Raw genomic sequence first — 19,255 nt, 5'->3', positions numbered from 1 at the left:
AAGTTATTCTTTGCTTTGCCTGTATGAGATATCTTCTGGGCACACCATTTTTTTACTTATCTGAAAATTTCTTTCCAGCATAGCAACTGAAGGTTGTCCAGACTCATATTTGCTGGTATTCTGGGTGTCCAGCAGAGTGGGAAATAATTTCCTGCTGTACATTACAGTATCGTGTATAACAGCTCCAGTGAGATTTGCCCACTCCTTTTACACCCCACCCCCGATCCCCCTGGAGCAATGGTGAAAATGGAGTCATGATACTTAGGGATTTCCACCATTTCACTTCCTGAAATGGAAACCATAATGAAATACCATGCACGCTGTAGTACTGTATGGGCAGGAAAACTAGACAAAGTCTTCCATTGTACCAGTCCAGTTGCTACTGGAGGGGATCTGCCCACTTTGGTGTGACAGGATGTACTGCATATTTTGTAGTTTTGCCCAGTGCTCCAACCCCTGTGGGCTAACCCTTTTCAACACAAGCAATAAAAGAAGAAAAGATTGAGGCCCTTCTCTTATACCGCTTTTATTTTAGGGGGATATTAAATACAAAGAGTTTCACTCTCGGTGGAAATTGTCCAACTGACTCCAGGATACTGTGTAATCATTAGGAACTGGAAAAACTCAAACTGCCTGTCTGTAGTGGCTTGGATAAGACCTGCTGGGTGCATTCCAGAAATGAATATTGCAGCTGTGATGAGACTTATGTTAGGTCTCTTCTTTCAGGGTGAATTGTGCCCTTACGCCCAAGGCCAGTATAAGGCTTATGCACCTCTTGAGACCCATCTAAGCCCCCAAAATAAGCCCAACAAAGCATTTAAATGTTACATGGACCTCCTGGCCCTTTTGGCGGAAGTATGTGCATTACAGGATATGTGCAAATCATTAAAATGTACACTTTTCACCATTTAAGACTGTAAAGTATATTCAAAAAACTACCTCCCTCTCTTACAAATGTGTTCCCTTATAATTTCTTTGTAAAGCATCCAAGCCTGCAGAAGTGTCTAAAATATTTGATCAGAGGAGGGATTTTGTGTAGCATTTGGCCGACACTGCAGCTTGTTTGTATCCTTCTGGTGTTCCTCGACAGTAGCAGTATGACTGTTCGCTTTCGCAAGGAGTGCAGTTGGAGGAGGAGCAGTGCAGAACAGGAGAATAGGTGGACTCTAGGCTGGATCTAGCATAGCCCTGCACCTTGCACACCCAGTAAAGTACACCATCTGGTTTAGTTTTATCCCAAAGAAATGACATTTGTGTTCTCTACTTAGTAAACATCAGAGCTCAGTGAGTGAAAATGAGTGGGAGAGTAACTCCAAAGCATATTCATGGCCCTACCGCAGATGCGCCACGCGCACCTTCTTGTGCCTTCTCAGACAAAGGGCAAAACAAAGCTCGCAAAATGCTCTTACATGTGGGTTGCTGTTAAAAATATGTCTGTGGGAGAAGAAGCAGGCTCTCCAACCTTCCCTGTTGTGGCAGATGTTGTATTTTGAGTGAGGACAAGTAACAGGAGGTGCCACCTGACAGTGCTCCCAATAATTCCTGCTTCAGAGAACCTGCTAAAATTCTTTTTCCCCATGTTCAGGGCAACCAGGATTTAGATGGAAAAATCTGTGCACACGGCAACCAGAACTTGATATCTTAAGTGGTGCCGTGTGTGTATTAATGCCAGGTGAGATCTGGCAATTGAATGTTTGTTTTAAATTTCTCTTTAATCTCCCTTTCGGTTTTAACTTTGAAGTTTAGGTAAGTACATTTTCTGGTTTATGCCTCAGATGACATGGAAAAAGATATTCCACCTACAGTACTGGAATATCATTTATAGGTGTGTGAATTCATAAAGCTGTACCTCTAACAGTTTGCCCACATGGAACTATCCCAATCTGCATTAACTGAGAACTTGATTAATATAATAAATATATTTAAAATATTTATTAAAAAAAAAAAAAACCTTATTTCAGACATTTATTTTTTTATAATTGCCTTGGTATTACACACCCAGCTCTTTCAGGACAAATGCAGGAGTATATACACAGCCTACACACAAAAAAAAAAAAAGAATGAACAAGATTTGGGTAGAGGGGAGGGGATGGTTATTTTCCTGCTAAATTGATACTGAATTGAGTTTTGTTTAGACACAGCTCATTAAAGCAGAGAGGGCAGGGAGAACCTGAACATATAAATCTGTGGAAAAATATTTAAAAGAATAATGATAGAAAGGGGGTAAGGTTTAGAGGAGTATGAGTATACTCAGATTTATTTAAGTTCTGTTTTTCTACTACAGATGTTCTGCTAACTAGAGCAGAGATGTTCAGAGACCACATATTGGCTGTAAAATTCTAGGTCTGACATTAATTAAATGTCTGCTGCTCTTCATATGAACTAGACTCCAGACTTTTTCAGGCCTTCTAGTCTCCTGAAGGAACAGCTGTAGAATACATCATGTGCATATCTTGAACTCTCGTGGGTTTTTTTATAGCAAGTGTCACTTTTTTATAAGGAAAGTTTAACATCTTACCATTCTTCTGATTATTTTGCTGCTGTTCAGGAAAAGAAGAAAAAAAAAAAAGAATAGTCTGATACTATACTAACATCTGATAGTTCCTGCAGAACGCTACCTCCACCCAACATGTGTTTTTAAACAACATTCATGGTAGGTTCAATGGTCACAATCATTCATTTATGTTATGGTTTATGTGAGTTCACTCACTGCATCAGTTATAGGAAGGTGAGGGATCCCATACCACCTAGGAAATATAATTTGTCATTTGTGTCTTCTTTTCCTCCTGACTGGACACTGTCACAGCTCCTTTTGATCAGCAAACATGCTCCTCCTCTGGATCCTGCTGTGAAGGGAAGAGATACACTTTTGTTATGTAATACATTTTTATATATGATTAATCTTACAGAAATCTCCCTAGCTCCTTCTTTTCCTCTAAGTAGATAACCTAACAATTTGATTTCCAGCCAAAGACCCCAGACAGTTTCCTTTTTTGAGTCAATACTGTACCCATGAATTCACAATATTCTTGTGTTGTTACACTGAAACAATACCACTATTTAAAGTACGCCCAACCCAGTTCTAACAACCCTTAAGGCTGCCTCCTTAGTCCTTATAGAAGAATGAAGCTGATGTCAAATGTAAAGTTTTTAGCCGACTGGAATTGTTATGTACTTGATACATTACTTACACACGCCAATTATAAAAACATAAACCCCAAGCCAAAGGCGTCTCCTTCACTCCCACATGGCTGTAGTTGAAGATGTCATTGACCATAAAGAAGCAAGTAAAACATTTTGCCTTAAAGCTACACAGCTTCACACCAAAGAAAAGAAAAGAAAAAAAAAAAAAAAAAGATATATCTTGTTAAATACAACTACTTTAAGTTCATTATTTTATTGTAATTGAAGACACTTTTTTACTGTAAAACTGGACAGTTAAAGCAACCACAGTTGGTGGTCATAAGCAGTATAGCCTGTCATGGACATGAAGGTATGATCTGGATAATGCCACTCAGGAGCTCGCACACATGAGAACACCAGTCTGTGTCTTTTCATAGAGTCATAGAATTATAGAATCACAGAATGGCTTAGGCTGGAAGGGAGCTCAAAACCCACCCACCCCAACCCCTGCCATGAGCAGGGCTGCCCCCCACCAGCTCAGGCTGCCCAAGGCCCCATCCAACCTGGCCTTGAGTGCCTCCAGGGATGGGGCACCACAGCTTCTATGGGCAGCTGTGCCAGCGCCTCACTGCCCTCTGAGGAAAGAATTTTCTCCTAACACCTAAATTTCTCTTATTTTAGTTTAAAGCCATTCCCCATTGTGTTATCACTATCTATTCATGTATAAAGTTGGTCCCTCCGCAGCTTGTAAGATCCCCTCAAGTAGTAGAAGGCCACAGTGATGTCTCCCCAGAGCCTTCTCTTTTCCAGGCTAAACAAGCCCAGCTCCCTCAGCCTTTCTTCACAACAGAAGTGCTCCAGCCATCCAATCATCTTTGTGCCGTCCTCTGGACCCATTCCAACAGCTCCACATCTTTCCTGTGCTGGGGGCCCCAGAGCTAAACACAGTAGTCCAGGTGGGATCTCATGAGAGTAGAGCAGAGGGTGAATAATTTCCTCCCTTGCTCTACTAGCCACTGCTCTTGTGATGCAGCCCAAGATGCAGTTGGCCTTCCAGGCTGCGAGGGCACACTGCTGGCTTGTGTCAAGCTTTTCATTCACTAGAACCCCCAAGTCCTTCTCCATAGGGTTGCTTTCAGTAAGCAGCTGCACTCCTCCCAGTCTGTCTTCACTATGTATTTTCATTATGAAAATACTTTTAAATTGTTTGGGTTTTTCTGAGGTATGCGTTATTTGATGCTTAAATTTGATGTTTAAATAAATAATTTAGGGTCTACAAAAACTTGGAACTGAGCTCTATAAAAAAGATAATCTGTTTAGAGGAAATGACAGCCCTGAAAATGAGAGAATGTGCAGCCAAAAGAAAGCTTTTTGCTACTGCCTTTGCCACTGTCACATCCAGTATGAGAAAGATGAAGAAGTCAGCTCAGTGTGCAGAACCACTCAGTTCCCGACTCACTTGGTAAGGCTGGCGGGAAGGATACACCAATAATGGTGATGTTGGCTCACTTATCAACCACAAACCTACATCAGTGTCAAAAAGCAAGAGATAGACTCAGTCAAAACAAATACCAGGAGGTCTCCATCCTAAATGGGTTTCCAAGAGCATTTAAGCCACAGAAATACACACAGTCCAAAGTAAGGAACAGTGTTGACTATGCTGTTTCTCTAGAGTGGGAGTCAAAGCTGTATGGCTTAGTCCAAACACTGGCATATCTAGACTTTTCCAGAAAACTAACCAAAAATATTCATTTGTAAATGTTCTTTGCAAAATGATTTATAATGAGTATTTAATTTAATAATGAGCAGTTGAGAAATAAGTGTATTCAGTGGTTTCAATGCATCACCATAGGAAATCTCTAAAACTAATAGACTTGAATATTATAATCATAATGTCTGGATTGCTAAAAATCCTGACAAGACCAAGAAAATGTGCTGGATTTGAAAGGTGGTGAAACTGATGGATTTGTGGGAGATAAAGATTTGAACAGCTTCCTGTTGCAAGTGAGCTTGATCCTGCTGAATGGGACTGAAAATGTCCCATAAAGCAAACAAAGACTCTCTATTCTCAGGAGACACCAAGCTGCCCCATGTTAGGAAGCATGTTGCAACAGGTAGATTCAAGGACAGGAATTTCCCAAAATCTATGTCCAGTTCCCACCTTTTGGCTGTGTTCTTTATGCTAATTTAGAATATATTTAGATGGTGGATTTCTTGAGTTTGATTCAATCTTCCTATAATTTGATAGATAGAAAAAACAAGTATGTCCCATAGCAATTCATCTCACTGTGCAATTAGATAGAAACATTAGGCATTCCTAACACTCAAACAACAAACCCTGAAGGGAAATTAATTCTCCAGGAGTAAGAATTAAGCTTAATTAAGAGTTAAGTCTCATGGACAAAACCAAGGGCTGAAGTACAGCCTTAATGTAAGCAGCTTGCAGCTCCGGAGACTCAAGGGGACTGCATCTTTTTACATCAGGATTGAATTTGGTCCAAAGTGCACAAAACTCGTGTTGTGTCTTAAAGATAATTGAGGATTTGTGGCTCTCTATCTCTCAGTTGGGAAAGGTCAGATTTCTGATTTCCAGGTCAGAACTGTTTGACAAGGATTTAGTGCCATCCACAACTTGGACATGCTAACAGGCTTTCTTGTTTAAAGGGAATGCTGCAACTGTAAAAAGGGTCTGAAAGGGCAAACTTGGGAGGAAAAAGAAGACAACTTGTTTAAGTGATTTATCCTTCAAGATTCCCAAGCTAGAAGAGGTTTCCTCTTGTTAGATGAGGCATGATTGACCTAACTTTCCACTCTTGCACTAATGAGTTACTACAGTTTTGAAATCTATACAGGAAAGGCTTCAAAATCCACCGGGTAATCTGAACAGGTTAATTTGCATCATCCTGGAAAGCCTAGATCCTTGCTTAGTGAAACGCAGCATTGTGGACATTTAGCCAGCTTTTTTGTCTCAGCTGGGAAATGAAGGACGAGACAGCACTGAGATGCACCATTCAATTACCACTGACCCTTCTAAGCATTTCTCTTTTTCCTAGGCTATCTAGCTGGACATTTGGAATTATGCTGTAGCAGAGGAGAACATTACACCAGCCTCTTGTGTGCTATATGCCTATTCATGGACAAACTAACGCTTTTTTAATGAGAGTTTCTGAGGTTGCTATCCAAACTACATTCCTTATCCTAGATCTCATCCTTAGCACAACTCCCAAAGGCATTTGGGAGTTTGGATGCAGACATATATGTGAATCCAGGGCTTGATCAGGTCTCACTGAAGTCAATAAAAATATTGTTGTTGCTGAAGAGATATCCATGAGGCTCAAAGGAAAAGTAAAAGCCATCCAAGAAAAAGCGAGAGATGAATTACAGGTTCTTTTTTTCATCAAAACACACCTTACACTTCTCTTTCCCTTTAAAAAAAAAAAAAAAAAAGAAAAAGAAAATCGACTGTTTTAACTTTATAGCTACTTTAAAATAACTGAGAAAATATTTAAATTTGAAAAAAATGTTGAAGAATTCTGGATTGATGCCCAAAGAACGTCAAGTGACCTCCCAGATATAGGACAGAATTTTGGAATTTACCAACTCCAGTGAAGAATTTTTGATGACGGCAAACTGCTGAAGTGCAGAAAAACAAGCAAGGGGAATCTGAGCAATGAACTTTTGTTTGCATGTCTCCTTGTTTCCGGAAAAAAAAAAAGAAAAAAAGAAAAAAAAATGGGGGAAAAAAAAAAGAATAAAGAACACCTGCAAACCTTCAGTGCGTTAAATGTTTCATAAGCATAACCTCAGGGCGATCTAATTACAGATCGGGCATATGTTAATGCGTAATTTACCCGGGAATATTAATTTGTGAAGCGCTCGTGGTGTGAGTTAACCCGTTCTTTACAGAAGCGCGTTGGACTCTGAGAACAGCCTCCAACGCTCTCCCTCTGTGCTGCTCTTTGCGCTGCGCAGCACCGCTTCCCACTCAGCGCGGTGCCGGTGCGCGCTTCGCTCGGTGCGTGGCGCGGAGGATTGCGGTGCTGACAGCGGCTGGGAGGAGGCGGGGAAGCCGCATCCCTCCGTGCGTCCCGCAACCAGAGAGCACCTGCTCCGGGCACTCGCCTCCGCGGGACTCAAAGGCACAAGGAAGAGAAAACAGCGGGGATTTCTGTGCTGTCCCCTCTGCCTGCGGGCAGTGTCAGCATGGAAAGAGCCGATGACAAAGTGCACCCGGATATCTGCCCTTTGCGGTGTCCCCGCCGGGCGCGGGGATGGGGAAGGAAGGAGAGGGGACCGAGCGCGTGGGTGCGCGTGTCGGTCAGCGGGGGGGGGGGGTGAGCCGAGCATCTGAAGTCACTCGTAAGGTCACAGAGAGCATTAACTCTTCCCCGCCCTCCCTCCTCCTCGGGCGCTCGGGCTAATGGCAGCCCGCCGCAGCGAGATGACAGCTTGCCGACCCTTAATGACAGGCTGGGAGCTGCGGGCCGCGGGGACAAAGGGAGGAAGCCCGGTGCCGCCGCCGCTACCCTGGGCGGGGGCAGAGCCCGCGGGCAGCGAGGGGCAGCGAGGGGCCGGGACTCTCCCGGAGCGCTGCGGAACGCTCTCTCCTTTCCGAGCCCCGCAGCTCCTAGCCCGGGCTGCAGCGGAGGGGGAACTTGGCAGAACGCGAGGTGATCGCTCGCGAAGTATCGCACACCGTGTGGCTCTGCGGCTTTAAGTGATCCAAAGGAAACGCGGCGTTTTTGAGAACACAAACATTTTCTGCCGGTCTCTCCCCTCCCCGGCTTCCTCCCTCCTGCCTCCCTCTCCCTCACTCCCTCTCTCTCCTTTCTCCTCCTCCCGCCCCTCAAGTTTCTCTGTCTGATTAAATGAGAAGGAAGTGTGGGAGTGGTGGTTTTGAAGCTCTCCCTTTAAGAGGCAGCCTGCAGTGACGAATTGTTGAAATTGCCATTGCAGGATGGCATTCCGCTATAAATTCATTGTTCCACCTCCTCTCATCTTCACATTTCTCTCCCTTCTCCTCTTGTTCACATCGGCAGACTGGGGATAACAACAACAACAACAGAAAGGAGAAGGGGAGGAGGGGGCTCGCACCAAAATCCGGGACGTTTTCCGCTTCTTCGGCTTTTTTTTTTTTTTTTTTTTTTCTTTTCTTTCTTTCTCTTTTTAACCATCATCTCACCGGAGACGATCGAAGCGGTGTTTGGTGCCTGAATTTCTCCTCTCCCCTTCTCCTCCTTCTCTTCCAAACCGAAGGGGGCAAAGGAAGGAAGGAGCCGCCGGAGCCGGGGAGCGCGGAGCCGCAGCAGAGCTGTCCTCGTCCCGCTGCTGCCGCTGATGGGGATGAGCCGCTGACTCCAGCAGAGAAGTGCAAGAGGAGCGGGAAGCGCTCAAACTTCTCTGCACGCCGGCTCCGAGCCTCTCTCCTCCTTCCCCTCTCTCCCCCTCCGCCTCCCCAGCAGCGGGGATTTGCGATTTTCGCCTCTCTCTCTCTCCTTCCATGTGCTCCTGGCTCTTCCCTGCAGAGAAACACAAAGTTCACACGCGAGCGGCTTTTGTTGACATCCTTCCCTCTCCCGCTCACACTTGACTCGCGCTCAGGAGGCAGAACTTTCTTCTCCTTCGTTTCCCCCCTTCCCTCCTTCTCCCTTCTGTCCTTCCCCTCTGCACTCCGCCGCCCGGCTCTTTCCCCCGCTCCCCGTCCTCCGTGACCATCACTGCTGCCGGGGGCATGCTCCCCGCGCCGCTCTCCCTGCTGCTGGCCGCCCTCCTGCCCCTCGCCACGGCCCATCCGCCGCCACCTGCCGCCGCCGGAGCTCCGCCGCCGCCCCCCGGGGCCGCCCCAACGCCGCCGCCGCCCCGGCCCGGCCCTCCCCCGGGGCCGCCCCGCGGGGCCAGCGGCGTCGTGCGGCGCCTCGACCCGACCTACGCGGGGGGCGGCAGGGCGGGCTTCGTGCTCTACGCCGGCGGCCGCCGCTTCCTCCTCGACCTGGAGCGCGACGAGGCGCCGGGAGCGCCGCGGAACGGCGGGCCGCCGCGCTGCTACTACCGCGGCACGGTGGACGGCAGCCCGCGCTCCTTGGCCGTCTTCAACCTCTGCGGCGGCCTCGACGGCTTCTTCGCCGTCGGGCGCGCCCGCTACACCGTGAAGCCGGCGCGGCGCGGCGGGGATGAGGAGGACGAGGAAGAGGAGGGCGGCCCGCGGATCTACGGCGAGGGCCCGGCCCGCGCCCCGCACTTCTTTCGCAGGGAGCGCTTCAGCTTCGAGACGCTGCCGGCCCGCCCCAGCTGCGAGACCCGCGGTCCGGCCGGCGCGGCGGCGGCGTCTGAGAGCGGGCGGCGGAGGCGGCGGCGGCGTCGCTCGGTGTCGCGGGCCCGGCAGGTGGAGCTGCTGCTGGTGGCCGACGCGTCCATGGCGCGCAAGTACGGAAAGGGGCTGCAGCACTACCTGCTCACCTTGGCCTCCATCGCCTCGCGGCTCTACGCGCACGCCAGCCTGGAGAACCACGTGCGGCTGGCCGTTGTGAAGGTGGTGGTTCTAGGCGAGAAGGAGAAGGGGCTGGAGGTCAACCGCAACGCCGCCACCACCCTGAAGAACTTCTGCAAGTGGCAGCACCAGCACAACCGCCTCGACGACGATCACGACGAGCACTACGACGCCGCCATCCTCTTCACCCGCGAGGTAAGCATCAACCAGGGCCCGGCATCCCGTGCATGGCACTTCATGGGGCGGTGGCAATGCGGCCGCTGTCCAGCACACGCTTTGCCTGGTGGCTGCTGCCTGCCCACGTCCTTATCCCTGTGGTTGGGGAGTGCTGAGGCCCAGGGACCAGCACCCGGATGAACAGCTGCTGGGGTGGAAGTGGAGCTGGAAAGCCAACATGTCGTGTATGTGTTGGTATGTCTCCCCTTCCCTGCGAGGCCATCCATTTCAGCATGGCACTGGGACTGCTGCCAGGGCAGAAAGGCAGTGGTTTGCCAGATCTGAAGCTATCTTCCTTGTTCCCCTTGGGAGATGACGCTGTGTCCTCTGAGTCCACTGAGCTCATCGCACACAGCCCCTCAGGGAGAGATCTGTTCTGCAAGCTGACCATCCCCCAGCCCATATTGGTCCCCCAGTGAACCTGCTTAGCTGCTAGCAAACCCATGCAGGGCAGCGTAAAAGCACATGAGACTTCCTCACTGAGGGGGTTGACGGGCTATTTCCAGCACGACAGGCCAGCTCTGCTGCTCTGGAAGCTGGCTGCTGCTCTGTGGTTCGAGGGTAGGGCGCAAATGGAAACCACAGGCAAACAGAGCTGCAGAAGTGGAGTGAGCTGGGCTGGTGGTGAGGGGATGCAGCATCCTGCTCCGCAGTGAGACATGAGTGTCCCAACCAGCCGTGGGTCAGAACCCACCAGCCTAAGCCACACGGAGCTGTGCCTCACTCCCTGCCCACTCGCTAATTAATTGCATCGCCAGAGGTCGTTACGGGACATTGCTGTAGTAGACATGTGGTAGAGTTTATGCAATGAAGTTCTTCTGTAAGACTCTGCCCTCAGCGGTCTGGGTTTGGTGTTTTCTTTTTTTAATTTTTTTTTCTTCCTCAAGTATGAAAAAAATAACGGCGTGACTTTCCGTTGGTTCGAGTACTCCTGCTTTTCTGCATTGCCAGAGCCTGCCAAAAAGGATGCTTTGGATGGTTTGTGGAAGGAGTTGCTCCAGAAGGGGGAAAGAAAAGTGCCTGGCTTGCTTTTATAGCTGTAAATAGTTGAAACATTAAGTTCTGTGTCGGTCAGGCGTTCCTTGTGCAACTGGAGCCTTTTTTAGCAGTTTAAAACCCATCATTCCAATTTGCAAGCTTTCATTTTTTTATCATTACAATCTGAAAGAAAGCAGGCTACCTAGGGTGGGTCATAGTGTTCTTGCTTTTTGCTATAAACATCCCTTCCAATGGCTTATTGGTTAAGCTTGGGCCAGAATCCATCACTCTTTCACTAGAGGGTGTGTGTCTCTGCCAGAATTCCCATTTATTTCCTTGGGATTTATTGTGGTTCAGAAACTCCTATGGTGGCAGGCTGTGAGTCCTAGCTTAATGATTTAACTTCTTTGGATTAAGGTAGGATGTGGCTTTAAAATGCACTTGCTTTACAGATGCTTATCCATGATTTTTGCATGGATGCCCTCATGCAAGAACAGGAGTGCTAATCAGTAACCCACTTTGAATTACTCTTGAGTAACACATCTTTCATGGGCAGGGTTACTGCTTTCAGATGCATGCAGTACATCAGCTAAGTGTCGCCATTCCCCTGGTCTCCTTCCATTCTTAAGATGCAAATATTTTTTGTGTTGTTACTTAGGGATGTAGATACTCTGGAAAAGAAAGGCACATGCTTCAGTTTTCCAGGTTTAAATGTAGTGCATGCAGCAGAGCAATTCCGGATAACATAATCTGTTCTGATGACTGGCTGCGTGCACAGGCGCATTGTTTGGCATTGCATGTGTATTTGGCTCAGAAAGGACAGGATCATAGTTTCTTGCTACATGTGTTTATGATGTTCTTTGCAGGGAATCCACACGATTTTTATATGCTTACAGTCAGAATGTCAACATGAATCTATTTGCTCATCTTGGAATGTAAACACGAAAAAGGGTTAAAGAATGAAAAAGGAGCGGGGATGTTTCCTGCAGAAAACAGTCCCACTTTGAGTTCGAGCAAGATTTTTTCCAGTTTAGCTTTTCAATGAGAGTGGCAGCAGTTGGCAGGAGGATCCCACTTTTACAACTATGTTTTGAATGTATGAAGTGCGTTGCTTAGCTACGAGACGCCGCGCCATGGCTGCCTGTTTTGATGGGCTCTGAATACCGTCATGCTAATTTTTGAACATCCAGATGTCTTCCGCTAAATGGCTTGTTTTTGAGGCATGGAGTGAATGTGTGAGGTACATTTTCCGTCTTTGTTTACTAACTGAGGCCACCTCAAACTTTGTGTCTCTGCATCAACAGAATAATATTTGCACATCGTTTGTCAGCCAAACACATGTCCTCAGCTGTATGTAACTGTTGACATGAAGCTGGAATCTCAGTTATATGTGCCCGTTGCCATATGAGGCTCTAAAGTAATAATTATCTTTATTCTGGAGTGACACTGACTTGGATCTTATTTTGGCATGAAAGGATGCTTGCTTGCTCACAGTTCAGCACCACCACTTCCTCCTCTTCTATTGTCATTACTTGTTTCAAGATAAATTAATAACCACTGATAGACTAAGGATGCTGGCAACTCTCTTGTATTGTAAAGTTAGTATGAGAGGTCTAAATTACTATAATCATTGTTCATGCTGGAAATGTTTCCCGTGCAAGAAGATTTTTTGAAGGAGGTTTACTAATTCTGGGTTAAAACATCAATTCACTTTCAGTCACAACATGTATCTAACTTGGCAAGTGTATCAAAGCAATTGTGCTGCAGAGCAAAATAAATAGAAAATAAATATATACCTGAGTTCCATTTGGAGTGACACAGATGATGTCTTCATGCTCTGTATTGCTATCAACAGGGACAAGGGCAGCATAATTCTATCACTCAGCTGCAGTGAATCCCAAGTGTAACTACCAGAAAAGCTATCTGGTTGCTGTTACACCTATAAACATCAATGAACGCAGAAATTATCTGTCACTAAGTATCACAGAAACTCAGTTGGGTTCCACAGCGATTATTTTGAATTCCCCGAAGTATCAAGTATGAAGGGTCTGACTTATCGGTACCAAAATGTGATAGAAAGGTATCTTAGTTTTAGCTGGGGTGGTATAGCTTTCTTCAGAGTGTCTGGTATGATGGAATGTTTTGGTTCTAGTAGAAAAACAATGTTGTAACACAGTGATGTTTATAGTTGCTGTTAAGCAGTGTTGTACAGAACCAAGGCCATTCTCAGGAAAGGGCCCAAGGAGCTGAGAGGGAACAGAATTAGGACAACTGACTTCAACTAGCCAAAGGAATATTCCATACCTTTATGACATCATGCAGAAAGAGTTTTGAAGGGAGTGGGAGCTGATGTTTCTTTTGCAGCTCCAGGAGCTAGCTGGGCACCGATCAGGGGTGGTGAGTGGTTGCTTGCACATTGCTTGTTATATACATTTCTATATGTATGTATAGTCATTACTATTTTCCTTTTTTCTATCTTAGTAAGTAGTTTTATCTCAACCCGTAAATTCCACTTTTCTTTTCTGACTCTCTTCCTTTACCCATTGAGAAGGCAGGGAGAGAATGAACAACTTTGTGGTGCTGAGCCACCTGCTGGGTTAAACCACAATAAATACCATGAAAGTTCTTGTTAAAATGGTTTGGCCTTGACAGCCAAGAGAGTACATGGATCCTGCTTTGTGGTTGAGTCTCTGACAGTAGCTGTAAATCCTTAGGTCACATGCATCTTCAGAGCATCTTCCACAACGTGGAGATGCTAGGACTCGGTCATCTGGTGGCCAGGTGAGACCCCACTCTACTTTGTGGTACAGGTGCAGCTGTGTGGTGGGAAGGAAGAAGAGCTCGTAAGCCCTGTACCCTCAGATATTAGCTCACTTTGTTTTCCAACTCTGTGAAGTCAACAGCAAATTTCATCTGCTTCGAATGTTCTCATTAACAGTTCTCTGAAGCTGGAAGCAGGTTATCTTCAGTCTTCAGGTTTTTATCAGTGCAACAAATATGTGCCAGATTATTTGTCACAGCACGAAAACATATTTGTTGTGTCTTGCAAACTGTGCTTGAACTCAGACTGTTCTTTTCTGAGATCTTGCCTGCTCTGTAATTATCCTTGAGAATTCATCCACTCTATTTCATCAGTGACCCTTAGTTAAATTTCAAGTGAACTACTGAGTGCATTTGGACAAAATCCAGTTCTCTTCCTTTCCCTTTCCTCCTACTCTGAATCCTGTGAAAATTAAAAATAAAATAAAATAAAAAGATATTTCTCACAGTAGATGTAAGCACCAAGAACAAACACTTTCCTAAGTGCTTGCTAGCATCATCCACAATAGTACCAGCAAACCTGGCTCTAAAAAGAAGTTCATACTGGAGCCAAAGGCCACACAGTAATTACATGGATCTTATGTGTGTGATTTAGTTGAACTGTCAATCTGACAGTGCTGTTGAAGTTTAACAGTGAGCTTTGGATTACCTCAACTCAATAGATGGTTATTTCATTGAGTGGAGCACATGCTTTCTTTGGCTCTACTTCTCTTCTCTCTCTCTCTCTCTCTCTCTCAAATCATCTCCTCACAATTCTTAATCTGTAAAGCAGGTCACCATAACAATTGTCAATAAAATATATTTCATTAACGTTTATTATTATTACTTTGAAAAAGTTATGATATGATACATCTACCAGTTCTGTAGGTTTTTAACCATGCTTGTTGCAAATCTAATACATTTAGTTGAGATCTCAGGGGAAAATAAAGTGGGGCATTATTTGAGGGTGAGGAGTAGTATGATTATGCTAATCTACAGAGACTGTGTGGAGTTTCCATGCAAAATATGGGATGGGCAAGTTAATAAAACATCTTTCCCTGCTCGCCAGTCACAACTGGTGTATTTCACAACTGAAATTTTGTTTGCCCTTCCTTTCCCCATACAGAATCCAAAAGATTTATGTGCATTTTGTTGTTGTTTTTTAATAATCTGTGTTTTACATAATCCCTCTGCATTTTCTTTGTATATTTTAGGGGTAGAAGAAGTTTCGTTACTTTGTCTATTCATATTACAAAGGCTTAAGTCCAATTTAGACTCTGTTTCTAATGCTTCACAGCAGAGTGTCCTGGGATGACAGATGCTTAGGGTCTCTGTGTCATCCAAGGGAAGAGTAAGAGCATGTCTAAGTAACCACTCCTGTGAGGAGGTCCCAACAGGACATTACCAAAACATCAAATCTTCTTGAATTTCTCCTTACCTATAATTCAGACAGACAATTCACTGTGTTTGAGATTCAAATACCCCTGACTTACTTCTGACTTTAATATAGTAACCTGAAAGGAAGGTGACCTTCGTTTTTAGGTTGATCTACTTTGGTTTGGTGAAAGAGGCAGGTTCCTCTTTCTCTCAAAAGTTAACCAGACTTTGTTTTTCTTCTCAAAATGTGTTGGGGAGGGTGAAGCAGTATCTCAGTGGGTCTAGCTGGAGTTGTTCTTTCCTTCACAGTGATGGTTAGGCCTTGTCCTGATGCCCTTACCTGGACATCCACACAGACAAGACTTAGCAGTTTTTCAGGAGCAGGACTTTTCACAGGAGGCTTTCTCCAGAGCAGCGCTTTTGGCACGTACAGTCTCTCTTTCTAACTGTCATAGTATCAGCTGAAGGGTAAAATAGACCATTCCCTTATTATGTTTTTCACCAGTTAGCCCTTGTTTCCAGTACACATTTTGAGGTACATCAATCCCAATCTTGCACTCCTTCTGCCTTCTGGACATCACACACTCCTTGGGTGATACTGGTAATCCTTTCTGTTTCAATGAGCTTTAGTGTTTCTATCTCCTTTTTATTAATGTTTGTCTCCAAGTGTTCTGTTCTGTGTTGCTGTGACGTTAATAAACTTCCACCCACTTTCCAGGGTTGAGCACAGAAGGACAGATTTGTGGGTCCTGAGTAAGTTGCAACCCCACCCTCCTTTTACAGACCTGCAGTGAGAACGCTTATGCAGGAAGTTGGAAAGCTGTGTTTAATTCCTTCCTCTGCTTGAGGGATTTTAGGCCTACATCACCCACCTCCCAGGAGAGGTCCTTAACCAGTAGGTTGTAAGCTGTTCCAGGTGTTAAGGAAACTTTCCACCTCTCTGACCAAAGCTATGTCACTATTTAGCAAGTAATTCAAGATACATGTGGTGAGAAGGAGAGAAATCATGACCTGAAGCTGCTGACCGGAGTGAGTTGCTTAGAGCAAGAAAGCCTGTGCTCCCAAAGCATACAGAAGAGTGTTTCCGTAATTTACTGAAAGGCTGTTAAATGTAAAATAACAGAAGCAGACTGAGGAACAGCAACCGAAAATAAGTCTCTTCATCAGGTTCTGTAAGCACTAACTGCAGTCTGGGCTATGGAAACCTTTGGCACATGGGCTGCAACGGGAGGAGCCCCAGCTCCCTGCACACACAGCCACATGCATGCCTTCCTTGTAGGCTATAGTCTGGTGCTTAGGGCACTTTCTTAAGAAACACACTTCTAAGTATTCTCATCCTTCAAAGGAATTTGAAGTTGAAACTTTTGGGCAAAGACTTTGCTGGACCATTGTAATGAAACCAGAACATCAAGCAAACAAACATAGTGATGTAAAATCTGTTAGCTGTGATTTTAAAACATGATGTGCAACCATGAAAGTCCAGTCCTGTTGGTGTCTCTTAGATCTGATCTGAGAATATGTGTAGACTTGATTTCCCACAGGGACAAAGATTGAGAAACACTAAATGTCTGTACTTCAGTGTAAACTAAATGCTAAGCTGCTCAGGGCTGTAAAACTGTTTTTCTTTGGGGTCTGTAAGGTCACAAACTACAAGCCCTGTGCAGGTTAGATAACACAAAGACCAGGGGACACAGGTCAGTTTTGTTCTTCTGCATTTGCATTCCACCAAACAGTCCACACTGGTTCTTAAATACTGTTTTGGATCCAGTCCATAGTCTCTGGTCTGCTATCAGGTTTCAGTTAACAGTTTATTCTCATTTTTAACCTTACCGCACATATCAAAGATTTTCAGGTAAAATAAATTAACTACTTCAAGCAGGAAGCCACTGGAGTTATCTTCATTCACTACAATGCTATGTATATCTGGCCAACAGCCAGCTGCTCTTGATGTACTTACGAATGCCAGGAAAACTTGGCCTTTAATAAGCTGTCTAATTAACTACTGGTCTTATGATGTACAGCTCATTTTTCCTGTTGCTCCTTTGCCAAAGCTTAAGGCTTACATCTATTGTCTCCTATGTAGCAAACGCATTTTCTGTTCCTTCTTCCATTTTGAAACTTCTGTAATCTAGATGAAAGGCCAGATGCTGCATTCTTTCTTCAGAAATATCAAGAAACACATATTCTTAGAAGTTTCTTCTGCTTGGAGGCAATTAAATGAGTGTACAGATCTGAAAAAGAGACTGACTTTTAAAAAGAAAGCTACACAGCACAGCAAAATAGTTGTTAGAAATTGATCTTAAGTATCATGAGACTTCAGGAGTTTGAAAAATTGAGGGGAATCCAACCAAGCAGATTTTTTTATAATTGATCATTGCAGAAAAAAAGATAGAAAGAAAGAAAGAAAATACTATGTTCTAGGGAAATAAGAGCTTTTAATGTACTCCCAGAAATTTTACTTTGGAAAAGCCTGTGACTGCCTTCCAAAACTGCTTGGGCAAACTAAAAATGTAGATGCTGTTAACGAATCATCCAGTATGGCCAGTATGGCTAGAGAAACTCTAAGTTAAAGGAAAATTTGCCATAAAGATGTAAAAGATTGAAAGTGTTAACAGGTGTGGTCTTTGTCACATCACTGAAAGTTGTGCTGTGGGGAAAGACCATTAACTAGGAAGTGATGAGTTAAGGAGGAAAACATCCAATAGCAAAATTTTCAGAATATTTATCTCAGAGATGCCACTTCAGTTGTGTCTGCAGTATATAACATGCGATGCTGTGAGTAGAAATATTGTAAATCATACATGAGCAAGAGAAATTAAGATAGAGTTGAGGACATAATGGAGCCACGTCCTGAATAATCTGCCTGGTTATGGACAAACTCGCTTAAAAAAGTCATCCTCGTGCAGTCACTGAGGACTGAGCACTGAATTGAAAACCAGAAGGCTCTGTGCATGTTCTCTGTTCAGAGCTTGGTCAGTGCATACACTGCTCTGGTAGCAGATGGGCAATCTGTAGACATCCTTCCAATGACTGTTAATATCCCTCTGTGACTCTATGAATAACAACTTTACGCAAATAAGCTAATACCAGAAAATATTTTCTGTCCCAAGACCATTTACAGTCCTGCTCCACTACTGCCCAGCTGAAATTCAGTAGCTGGCAGCAGGACTCCCCATGTCATCTTGCTCAGTCTGCTGGGGAGGCCTTCCAGATATGGTGGCTCAGCCAGCTGATGGAAATGCAGTTGTGCTGTATCAATCCGCTGCTTTCTGTCCATGGTGCATTTGCTCTCCTCTCTTTTATCTTATGGAGATCTCTGGTCCCACACTACCACCTTACCTCTATCTGGGGGCAAATGTTTACCAACTGCCTGTGGGGTGTTGGTGGAGCTAGCTAGTAAGCAGGATATTCTAGGGGTGACCATTAAGTAATTAAAGTCCATCAAGAAGTTTATCTGACCCGAAGCTCAGTTATTCCTAAAGAAAGCATAGAGCCTGCTTTGTTATGTCTAGGCAGCTGTTACGCAAATAAGCTTGAAGGCTACTAGTAAGATGTTGAGATGTTTGGATACATGTCATACTCTGGGAAATTATGGTAATGGAGGAACAACAACCTGATGAAGTGACTGGAATTCACAGGAAGACTGGGGCGTGTAACGTGGTGTAATGCCAGTAACACATAACGTATGAAAGGTAACCAAACACTGCTATTTCCTTTCGTGCCTGCGTGTGTGCATAGCTATTTTCTGATGTTTAATGAAAGTGGCATAATGCACAGCTTAGGAAATTTTTAGGATGGTATTACTAACCAGCCAAAAGTCAGAACGGATACTTATTGTTAATATCCTGGTTATAATTTTTCAAAATCCAGAGATCCCATCAGAAGTAGTTCTAAGGAAGCTTATGAGACTGCCTGTTTGGAAAGACTGTGTTATTTTAATTACACTTGTGTTGTGAAATCTGAATAATCATTTTGAGATCTGATTGTGTTTGCTGTTACAGCTCTATGGCCATATCATTGACTTAGCTTCTTGTAGGCAAATGAAAATAAATCATGCAATTTATGCATGAGGCATATGGATGCTGATATAATTGTACCATACTGGGAGGAATACTTATATAAGCATCTAAGTGATAAAAACACCACAGGAATAAGAGAGGACCAAATGGCACAGAATCTGCATGTACAGACGAGGTCTCAATTAGTGTATTTTATACCATTCTTGGCACTATCAACCTGAAAGTAGTTCAGACCTTCTTTACTAAGCAACTTTCT

At 44.7% G+C, this 19,255-nt stretch overlaps 1 protein-coding gene across 1 annotated transcript in view; it reads left to right on the top strand.

Annotated features, from left to right (window-relative positions):
- The first annotated feature begins 7,828 nt into the window (after positions 1-7,828).
- Positions 7,829-19,255, top strand: part of ADAMTS5 (ADAM metallopeptidase with thrombospondin type 1 motif 5) — a 48,360-nt gene continuing 36,933 nt past the window's right edge. The window contains exon 1 of the mRNA XM_031612737.2: positions 7,829-9,805. Within this exon, the coding sequence (XP_031468597.1) occupies positions 8,855-9,805 (951 nt within the window). The 5' untranslated portion in view covers positions 7,829-8,854. The remainder of the gene's footprint in view (positions 9,806-19,255) is intronic.

Source organism: Phasianus colchicus, chromosome 1 (genome assembly GCF_987193195.1).
Source record: "Phasianus colchicus chromosome 1, bPhaCol1.hap1.1, whole genome shotgun sequence".
Classification (NCBI taxonomy): domain Eukaryota; kingdom Metazoa; phylum Chordata; class Aves; order Galliformes; family Phasianidae; genus Phasianus; species Phasianus colchicus.
The sequence above is the reverse complement of the archived record's forward strand: the minus strand, read 5'-3'. Positions and strand labels throughout refer to the sequence as shown.